Here is an 11,019-nt window from a genome sequence, read left to right as displayed (position 1 = left end):
ACCCAAATGACAAAAGGCCTCGAGGGCCCATCATAGTGGACTCTGCAGAGGCTGGTGCTGTCACATTCTGGTCGTCCTTGTCCAGTCCCTACTGCACTGTGCCTGGAGGACGTTGCTGCAGGACCCTGGGGAGCAGTGGGGAGCTTGGGCTCCCAAGCGTCCCTCGAAGGACTTGTCTGCCCAGACTCCCTAAGAGAATGTGGAATTGGCCGGGCATGGTGGCGCACACCTGTAATGCCAGAGCTCCAAAGGCTGAGGCAGGAGGATTGCTGTGAGCTCCAAGCCAGTTTGAGCTACATAGTTAGACCCTGTGGGGGGAGAGACAGAGACAGAGAAAGGCCCTTTCTATACAAGGATCAGCATCAGTGTTGTTTTACGAGACGTCAGTCCCTTAACCTGAACTTCATCTACCCTTCCGGCCTCCTTGCTGTGTGCCAGAGCCCGGGGGACCTGCCTCGCCGCGGCCTGTACACCAATATATTCAGCGACCTGCCCAGCCAGCCTGTCCTGGGGACCTTCACACCCTTTGGCTGTGGCAGCATCTCTTCTCAAAGGTAGGGACTGGAACAGGGGGAGCTGGGGAGCGGGGTGCAGATGGGGGGCTTGGCTGGTGAGCACCCACCACCTAACCTGCCCTGCAGCTATTCAGGGTCTCCATCTGCCTAAGTTTTTCTTCTTCCTCTAGTGATGATGTATTGAGCATTTATATACCCCAGACACTTGTAATGGAAGGCAGAAGACATATTTTTGGCTTGTCCAGAGCCATGTTACAGGGTCATTTAAAGGCAATATAAAGCAAACAAAAAGTGCGAACCTTAAAATAAAAAGCAGCTGTAGAGCTGGGTGTGTTATAAGCACTCTGGAGGCTGAAGCAGGAGGATTGCTGCAGGTTCAAGGCCAGTCTGGGATACATAGTGAGACCCTATTTTAAAAAGATGAGGAAAATAATATCTGGAAAGGACACGCATGCTCCTTGATTCCGGATCTTTAGTGCGGGCACTGAGAGCACCAGGCTCGCTTGATGTCTACAGTAGTCAAGAGCAGAAGGGGCTGGGGATTTAGCTCAGCGGCATAAGCGCCTGCCTTGCAAGCAGGCAGTCATGAGTTCGATCCCTGGTACCGATAAAAATGAAAAAGACAAAAAAAAAAAAAAAAAAGGAGCAGAACAAAGCTGCTGCCCCTGCATAGCTCACGTGTTAGAGTACGGAGATCAAGCAGATAGTGAAATACAGACCGCGCCAGCTGGAGAAGGCTGCTGCAAAGGAAAGCAAAGCAGAGCCAGATGGGGTGGTGCCCACCTGTGATCCCAGCACTGTGGGAGGCTGAAGCAGGAGGGTGGTTAGGTTGAGCCTAGCCTGGCCAGTTTAGGGGAACTGTTTAAAAACATAAAAGGGCCGGGGGCATTGCTCGGTGAGAAGTTCCTGGGGTCAATCTCTTGTACCAAAACAAAACAAAGCAAAACAAAAGCAGGTTACAATTTCAGGGTCTCCCTCCACCTAGACCAAGCCTCGGTCTGGGAAGGCAGCTCCTGGAAATGTCACCACACGTTGCGTCACCCGTCAGTGCAGGTGCTTGTTCTCGCCCGGAGCAGACACTGTCCTTGTTGAGTCCTGGGTGGGGAGGGACCTGCCGCTACCCTTTGCCTGAGTTCTGTGGTCCCTGGTGCAGGTCCCAGGCTGCTGCTGGGAGAACAAGAATCCCCTTCCTCTCTGCTGCCCAGGGCTGCTCTCAGCAGCACACAGCGGCTGTCGTCAGGCTCCCAGTGTCTGTAGGGACAGGGCCCCGGGACAGGCTGGTTCTGAGCCCCTGCCACAGCTTGGTCCCATCCCAGGATGGTCACTGGGTCGGACGCTGGCCGCCAACACTGCTGGGGCCCCACACAGCCTCTCTTCCCTTTCTCCCGAGTCATACCAAGCCTGGGGTCACTGCCAAAGCTGTGACCTGCTGGGACTTTGGGATCTGGGGCTCTGGGTGATGTCTGCTGCCCTGGGTCTTTCGTTTTTGTTTTTTGGAGACAGATTCTAGCTGTGTAGTTGAGGCTGGCCTCAAACTCACAGTGATCCTCCTGTTTCGGCCTCCTCAATACTGGGATTACCATGCCTGGCTTCTACACCTTTCTTAAGGACCCTGTGAAGGCCCCCCAGATCGTCCATGTCCCCACCCCAGTCCTTCCCTGAGGGACGAGGCTTCCACGCCATTCACAGTTCCGAGGCCTCTCTGGAGCGGGACCCTCTCTGGGGCTGGCTCCCAGCGTTTGGCTCTGGGCAGCTCTGCACTGCAGGCCCTTTGTCCTTGACCTTGACCCTGACCCTCACCAGAAAGGCCACTGCAGCCATAGGGCGAAGGTGACATGATGCCCATAGCCCAAGCTTAGATGGCAGGGCCAGTGGGTGTGGACCTGCTGAGTCCATTTCCCAGGGCTGCCCTAGCAAATCACTGGAACTGGGTGGCCTAATGCAGAACCCAGAGTGGGGGCTGCTAGACAGAAATGAGGGTTCCAGACCTGAGGGAGAGCCTGCCCTGGGCCCCCAGGTGCCCATAGCCTCGGCCCTCAGATGCCTGGCTCTCATCACCTGAGCCTCTGGCCCCCAGGGCACCTTCCCTGCCCTTCCTCGACCTCTCTTCTGAGGTTTGGTACCCAGCTGAGACCCAGGGTAAATCCATCTTGAGAGCGTTAGCTGATCCCATTTGCTCAGATCCTACTTTCAAATAAGATCATGTATTATACTTAGCAGGTTCCGGGGACACAAATTTGGGAAGGGACAGTGTTCATCACAGTTTATTTTGGTTTTAAGTCATTGATGTTTGGAGACTGGATCTTGCTGAGTGGCCTGTATTGGCCTCCAACTCAAACTCGAGCTCCTCCCGCTTCAGCCTCCCGAGCCTTCTCCAGTATTCAGGAGACTGAAACAGGCTCTCGAAGCTGTTCTGAGGGCAGCGTCTCAGGGGAACCAAGGCCCTGTGGACTCACCCAGCTCTGGATGACTGAAGTGGGGGTTTCCCTTGCAGCCCCGTCTTCCCATTTGCTGTGTCTGACTCTTCCTGGCTTCCGGGTGCTCTCAGCTGCTCAGTTCCCTCCCAGGCTGCCCTTGGGGCCACATCACCTGTCCCCAGACTTGGAGGCAGCTCTCGGGTAGGCAGAACCACAGATGCCCAGGAGACGCCCTCCTTCGGCATCAAGGAGAGAAGCGCGCGGAGTGAGCTGCAAAAGCCTGGGAAGAGAGATTAGGAAACTCGGACCTTCTGTAGCAGGGGCAGGGGCAGGGTGGGGCAGTGGGGGACAGAGTGGGGCAGTGGGGGACAGGGTGGGGCAGTGGGGGACAGGGTGGGGCAGTACACGGAGTCCTGGAGCCGACTTGCGGTGCTGGGTTTCCCAAGAATGGATCACTTTGGCCCTAGCTTTTTGGTAAACCTCACTGCTGGGTCTTTTTCTTTGTTTCATTGTTTCTTTCTTTCTTTCAGTTTTTTGAGACAGGGTCTGGAAAAAGTACCTTTTATTTTTTATTTTGAGGGTCTTGGAAAGGTCCCCAGGCTGGGCTTGAACCTGTGACTTTCCTGTCTCAGCCTGTCAAACTGCTGGGATTACAGACTTGTGTACCACATCCATGTACTAATTATTGTCGTAAGACTGAAACTTTCCTGAGTGCAGAGCCCGCCTGCCCCGGGTATACGCGGTGTGTGTGAACCGCGCCTTGCATCTAATAATGTTTCAGTTGGTGTATGTGTTTCTGTTCTTTCAATGCAGCCCACTTTCCCAACATAATTTAACAAACTTTGAAAACGTTTTTGTTTTTCGAGCCAGTCTGTCTCTGCAGCCCAGGCTGGCCTTGAACTCGTGGGACCCCCTTGCCTCTGCCTCTTCGTCGCTGTCTCTCCCACAGGCAGATCCTCTGCATGATGTTTAACCCGTACGGAGGCATGGTGATCAACAGCAGTGGACGCGTGGTCAGGGAGTGGATGTGGCCTGCGAAGGGGAAACTTGATGACCCCGTGGAAATTGGGGTACTGCCCCCCCTTTTCTCCTTTTCAATCTCTGTAATCATCACTGCATTCCTGAGACGCATTGAGTTCTACAATACATAAAATATAGCGTACTCTTTTTTTTTTTTTTTTTTTTTTTTTGTCTTTTTGAGACAGGGTCTCACTATGCGGTTCAGGCTGTTCCTGACTCAAAACGATCCTCCTGGCTCAGCCTCCCCAGTGCTGGAATTACAGGCATGCACCACCACGCCCAGCTGTACTCTGGGTTTTATGGGAAAAGTGACTGGGAGGACCAGTTTACTCAGTTTGACTAACATTAGCCGGCTGATTGCGACTTTTAGGTTGGTCCTCCGTTTCACTTGGCAAACTATGGTCCTGTCTTGATTCATTCTTACTAAGCAAAGCGACTTTAAAATTGTTACTATAGAAGCACTTCCCCAGCGTGGTGTCCATGGCTGGAACCCCAGCACTCTGGAGACAGGAGGATCACTGTGTGTTTGAGGCCAAAAAACAAAACCAAAGCCAGAAAGAAACAACAGCAGCCAAATACTGTATGCTTATGGGAAGCTTTTGTTTTGTTTTTGTTTTTGAGACAGGGTTTCACTGTGTCATTTAGCCTAAACTCCCTGTGTAGTGTAGGCTGACCTTGAATTCGAGGTGGTCCTCCTTCCTCAGCCTCTTGAGTGCTGGAGTTACAGGCGCCACCACCATGCCCCACTTGCTCTTTCTGTGTGATTTACAGACTTATCAGTGGTGGCTGACTGCTACATATACTGTTTTCTGGTACCGGGAATCGAACTCAGGACCTCGGGCTTCCCAGACAGGCACTGAGCAAATGAGCTATATGCCCAGCCTGCACATACACCTTTTAGATGGTTATTTTATTTTATTATTTATTTGCTTGGTACTGGGAATTGAACTCAGGACCTTGCCTTTGCCTGGCATGTGTTTATGCTGCTGAGTTATATCCACATCCCATCCCATCCAGCGTAAGTACACAAAGGCCCTCTTTTGTGTCGCCCAGGTAAACAGTTTCATGACGGTGAAGATTTCGGGGCGCTTTGCCATTACCTTGGTCTACAGATGCCATCCCCAAAGCCTGAAGCTGGCGTTAGCACCCAAAAAACATGAGCCTGGGTCTGCAGGTCTGCCTGGTGTGGTAGGTCTGGTGTCCTCTCTCTCCTGCTACCCCACCCCGAGCAGGAGCAGGCTGACCAATTTTGGAGCCTTGACTTTCGTGTGTTTTTACTTATTATTATTAATTGGTTGGTTTGTTTTTTCTTTTTCAGACGGGGTCCCCTGATATAGTTCAGGCTGGCCTCAGACTCACTTTGTAGCTCAGGATGGCCTCAACCCTCCCCACCTTTTTTTTTGTACTGGGGATCAAACTCACGCTTGCCAGGGAGGCACTTACGCCTTGGAGCTAAATCTCTGTTTGGGTCTCAAACTCTTATCAGTGTTTCTGCCTCAGCCTCCCAGCTGCTGGGGTTACAGGTGTGTACCCCCATATCCTGGTAGAGCCTTAAGTCTTAGTGTCACCTGGTGACTCCTGCAGTAAGGACGCTGGAATCTTGCCTAGTTTTTTTTTTTTTTTTTTTTTTTTGGACAGTGTCTCTATGAAGTTCAGGCAGGCCTTGGGCTCACTTTTGTAGCCCAGGCTGGTCTGGAACTCACAATGATCCTCCTGCCTCTGCCTCCCCCAGTGCTGGGATTATAAGGTGTGACTCTGAAAGAGCCCCTCTCTCCTAGCCACTCCCTGCCATCAACCCAGCTGTCACAGCTGCCCCTGGAACCAGGGACTCCACTGGAGACTGCAAGATGAGCTGGCGACTGGCCTTCACCGCCCAGAACAGAGATGTAAGCTCCTTGTGTAATGTTTGCATACTCACAAAGGTGAGATAGGATCAAGAGAAACCACATCAGAGTATTTGCCTGTTGTAGTGACCACAACTGTGATCCCAGCACCTTGGGAGGCTGAGGCAGAAGCTCACAAGTTCACACCCAGCCTGGGTAAGACCGGGTCTCAAAATAAACTATAAACCAGAGCTGGGACTTGTAGTTCAGTGTGAAGTCCCTAGGTTCAGTGCTTAGTAACATGCATACACGTGCACATACGTGCACAGAGACATAAGCACGTCGTGATCACATGGACAGAAAATTTCATGTTTTTGAGTTTCTAGTGAGTAGCAGAAAACTTCAAAAAAGTGATATGGGGAATGAAACTCCCAACCTACTATGTGTCTGGAACAAGTTTCGTGTTTTCTAAAATTAAAGAATGAATTGTAGAAACAACGGAGGTTAAGAGCAGAAATATTGAAAGAAAGCTTCTGTCTGTGAGAGAGAGACAGAAGGGGTCCCCAGTGCATTGCCAAAGATTCTGTATTTTCTTGGGATTTTTTATAGAGTAAAACCATGAGGGGAAGTGGGTCTAAAGTTGGGAAAAACTGGGAACTCACAAGGCAGAGGGCATGAGGTGGGACAGAGCTGTGGTCAACCAATAGCATTAATTGCTCAGGTAAAATTGACCTAGTCAGGGACTCTTCCTGTCTGGGTTGGCGTGGTGACTCCTGGCTTCTCCAGGTGATCCATACCTAGAGTTTATACTTAGGGTGTGGCTGCATTTGTTTTGTCTTCTGTCCTGAGATCTGGCCCACAGCACAGGTGTGTGTCCCCTCCAAGGTGAGCAGACATCTAGTCCTCTGTGCTGGCTTCCAGGGCCTGGCCCTGTCTGACCGCCTATAGTATTTCTAACTAGCTCAGCTGCCTATAACAAAAGTTCGTAGTGATGATGTTAGAATACAGCGTTACGCTGAGTCAGAGATGCAAGCTCTTCCCTGTAGATTGGTGAATGAAGTTGGCGTGAGCGGATGGGATGGGAAAGTGCTGATTCGGTGGTCTGCGCTCAGCATGTTACTTAACGACCCCAGGGACACCAGTTTATGTGTTTACGTATAAACAGACACAGCTGGACCCCTGACCTGAGGGGAGGTGTGATTTACACCACTCTGGCTCTTCAGAGGAGCCAGGGAAGGACATGCAGAAGCCAGGAGGCACAGAAAGGAGGTGTGGCTAAGCCTGCGGACCCTTTTACCCTCAGCTGCTTTTGCTTAGCTTAATGCGTTTGTTTGTTTCTGTTTTGAGACGGTCTTGCTGTGTAGTTCAGGCTGCCCTTCAGCTCACCATGTAACAGCCCAGGTTGGCCTCAAACTCACTGCAATCCTGCGTCAGCCGTCCAAGTGCTGGGATTACAGGCGTGCACCGCCATGCCTGTTTTAGTTTAATGGTTTTGAAATCCATCCATTTCCGTGTCTCAGATGCTTGCTCCTTTTTATGAATGCGTGGCATTGCGTAGACCTGATGTACTTTGCTCATCCATTCACTGGCTGATGGACATTGGATCACTTCCGGTTTGGGGATATTGTGAACACAGTAGATGAAGACATTCAGGAAAGAAGTCTGTGCAAATAGCCGTCCAGCTCTCAGTAAATAACCTAGGTGTGAAATCGCTGCTTGACTTTCCTGTCAGGCCTCAGGGAAAGTGGTCAGAAGACATGTCTGCAGGAAAAATAGTCTACTACTTGTCAGTCATCTACCTGGGAAGTATGTTCAGAGCTTCAAAGCAGCCCCTTGCCAGCTTGTGGCTACTCCCTGACTGTGCGGGCCTGGGGCCCGGCTGGTGGCTTTTCTCCTCGGGTTTCCATGCGGGTGGATGACAGCTCGATGGAGCCCCGCATGCCCACATCAGAGTCCGGGGCACACAGCTGTCAGCTGGCTGAGTAGGTGGTGCAGGAGCCAGGCGCTGATGGCTGACAGCTTGCCCTGCAGGTGGTGCAGGCTGCTGGTGCGGGCATCACCTGAACAGCGCCCCATCCTGTCTCTGTCTGAAGGCCACAAGTGCGGTGGACCCAAGAGACACAGACGCACTGGATCCAGCCCCGGATGTCAGCCCGCTGCGGGACGTGGTGACCGCGGGCAAGCTCCATGCGCTTCAGAAGAAGGCGCAGCGGCTGCTGCTGGGCTGGAAGAACTGCTACCTCAGCGCGCTGGGTGCGTGCTGGGCCGGGGTGGGTGGGGTGGTGTCCCTGCGACTCCTGGGCAGCCTTCCAGGACCCAGCCTCTCCCCTCCCCCCTCACTGGCTGGTAAACAGAATCTCTCCGCAGATGCGTTCTTTGTGTTTGTCTTGTTTCTTTTTCCTTTTCTGACTTTTTTTTAATTATTCATTTATTTATTTGTCTTTTTTTTTCTTTTTCACTACTGTGATTACAGGAGAATATTTATTTGTCTTTTTGAGACAAGGTCTCTCTATGCAGTTCAGCTCACTTTGTAGCCCAGGCTGGTCTCAAACTTGCAGCGATTCTCCTGCCTCAGCCTCCAGAGCGCTGAAATTATAGGCGTGAGCCACCACACCCGGTGTTTTGTTTGTTTGTTTGTTTTTGGATACAGGGGCTCACTCTACAGTTCAGACTAACCTAGAACTCACTGTGTATCCCAGAGTGGCCTAAATTCTCCTGCTCCAACCTCGGAGTGCTGGAATCACAGGTGTGTGCCACCATGCCTGGCTACAAAGGCATCATTTTTAAAAAAGCCCCTCGTCTGATAGCCCTCACCGTTCCCAGTTTTCTGCCTGACGCTGTGGAGACACCTTGGCGTCTGTAGATGGTGAAGCAGAGGGTTTGGATGAGGTGGATGTCCACGTTCTGAGTTGTGACATCACAAAATAAGAGGACAGTTGTCCTCGGTGTGAGATATGGATAGCAAAAGCCCAGGACACCACCTCCCTCATGTAAATGGCATTTGCTCACCAGCAAAACCCCTGTAAAGTTTGGGGTTTTTTGGTATTGGGAATCAAACTCATGACCTCGTGCATGCCAGGCAGATGCCATACCACAGGGCACTACCCCTGGTAGTGTTGATCCAGGGTTTGTGAATCTTCATTGCACAGACAGGAGGACCAACTGGCCTCTCGCAGGGTGCTAGGTGGCAGGGCGAGTCGTGGCTGTGTTTGGCTCAGTGCAGGCACGAGGTAGGCATGATAAAGCCACGGGTTAGACGAGCAGGTGGACTGGAAGCTTTCTGGATTGTTACTCAATCGCTGTGGGTCCCTAAGCAGACAGATGTGGGTGAATAGAAGGACCCAGTGTAGGGCTGGGGATGCAGCTCAGTGACACAAACGCCTGCCTGGTAACATGAGGTCGTGAGTTTGATTCCGGGCACCCAAAACCAAAGAACAAAAAACCCAGAAGAAAGGAACATGTTTTTCAGTCTTTGTACGGGCGTTTGCCTGTGATGGTTAAGGCTGCCTTCTACAGGGAGTCTGTACTGCCCAGAGGCACCGTGGTCCTTTCCGCCTCCCCTCCCTGTCCCTGGCTCCTCTTCCCCTCTGCAAAAGGTCCACCTCCCTGTTTTGTGTCATCTTAACTTCTGTTTTGCTCTTTGATTGTGCTTTGGGTTTCTCCTGTACCACGCATCTGATTTGCACCACTTAGCATCATGCCCTGGAGGTGCGTGCCTGTTCCCACAGATGCCTCAAGTTTACCCTTCCTTGTGGCAGCCTGGTACCCTGCTGGGTATAAATGCCACGCTCCCTCATCCGCTCACCTGTTTGTGGATGCACATACAGGCCGCTTCCAAGGTTTAGCAATTTGGAATTGTGCTGCTGTGAACATGGGTGTGCATGTGTCACTGCAGTCCACTCCCAGGAAGACACCAAGGTGACTGGTTGAGTCAAGGCTCTGGCTTTAGTCATTGGGCTGGCTCTCCACACCGATTTTCCCCATGGCAGGCCATTCCCAAGGTGGACGTAAGCTCGCTCAGTGGCCCTATGCCGTTGCCTTGCAGGGACAGATGTGCTGCCTCCGCCACTGCCCACTCAGAGCCAGGCTGCCGGGGCAGGACATGGGGCTCACGAGGCCCTGCAGCACTGCGGCTCCTCCTGTGTACCAAGGGGCGCCCAAAGGCCACGGTGCCGCCTCCTGGGAACCAAGACCAGGTCCAGGACCAAGATGCCAGCCACGACTGCACCACGGTGCCCACGGTAACGGCACATCAGTCCCACCACTCAGCCCCACCCCATCAGTCCACCCAGTCCACAGGGCATGCGGGTCACTCAATCCCCACCAGCGAGCTCTGGGCTGGGGTGCTGCTGGCCCTTGGCAGACTCAGGGATGCAAAGTCATCCTATGTGGGACAGGTGACCATCTGGACTCCAGCATCTCTGGGTTCTCCAGGCTGCTTCCTAACTGGCCTCCTCTTAGTAATGCAATCTAAATTAACCAGAAATCAAGGCTTGGTTTGCACTGTTTTGCTTTCCTTTCCTTTCCTTTTCTTTTTTTTTGTATTGTTTGGTTTTGTTTTGAGACAGTCTTACCATGTAGCTCAGGCCGGTCTCAAACTCATAGAGAACCTCCTGCCTCAGCCTCTCTAGCGCTGGGATTGAAAGCAAGCGTCCCCACACTGTTTGCTTTGTTTTGATCTCCTTAGTGGCCGCAGGTTCAGAACTTAGCCCTGCACTGGAAAGCCTGACTCAGGTTGGGGGTAGCACGTGAGCGCCATAAGCAACCTGCTCTCCTTTCCTTTCCATCCCGAGGCTGGGGGTGGGGCCTTCTGCATCTCCTGGACTGGCAGAACAGGCATGCTGCTGCCGCTGATCCTCCTGCCTCAGCCTCCTGAGTGCTAGGATTGCAGACTTGCATCACCACTCCTGGCTCCATGATGGACTTTTGAAGTTACATTGCCAGTACAGGATGGGATAGCTCAGTGGTAGAGCACTTGCCTAACGGGGGAAGCCCTGGTTTTGATCCCCAGGGCTGCAAAAGAAGCAAAAATTTGTTGATGCAAACCCCAAAGTGCGCGTGTGTTGAGTAAAGCCAAGATGTACAGTCGGTGCATCTGTCTGGGTTTGATTTGTTTTATTTATTTAATTTGGTGCCAGGAATCAAACTCATGACCTCATGCTTGCCAGGCAGGCTCTGTGCTGTGGAGCTAAATCCCTGGCCCCTACCTGGATTTTACAATCCGCAGTTTTACAGAGTTCAGTA

General features: G+C 52.1%; 1 protein-coding gene across 3 annotated transcripts in view; it reads left to right on the top strand.

Annotated features, from left to right (window-relative positions):
- Positions 1-51: 51 nt before the first annotated feature.
- LOC106028944 (uncharacterized protein C3orf20-like) overlaps positions 52-11,019 on the top strand; it is a 32,234-nt gene continuing 21,266 nt past the window's right edge. The window contains exons 1-6 of one of the 3 annotated variants that reach the window (XM_063255330.1): positions 52-554; positions 3,882-4,002; positions 5,006-5,140; positions 5,731-5,838; positions 7,869-8,028; positions 9,821-10,016. In XM_063255330.1, coding sequence (XP_063111400.1) covers positions 235-554; positions 3,882-4,002; positions 5,006-5,140; positions 5,731-5,838; positions 7,869-8,028; positions 9,821-10,016 — 1,040 coding nt within the window. In that variant the 5' untranslated portion in view covers positions 52-234. Of the gene's footprint in view, positions 555-3,802; positions 4,003-5,005; positions 5,141-5,730; positions 5,839-7,868; positions 8,029-9,820; positions 10,017-11,019 lie in introns of all 3 variants that reach the window. The other 2 variants (XM_023567674.2, XM_063255332.1) reach the window with 2 other exon arrangements.

This window comes from Cavia porcellus, unplaced genomic scaffold (genome assembly GCF_034190915.1).
Source record: "Cavia porcellus strain 051 isolate PalLab524CR breed Dunkin Hartley unplaced genomic scaffold, mCavPor4.1 scaffold_8, whole genome shotgun sequence".
NCBI lineage: Eukaryota > Metazoa > Chordata > Mammalia > Rodentia > Caviidae > Cavia > Cavia porcellus.
This window is presented reverse-complemented; position numbering and strand designations above follow the sequence as displayed.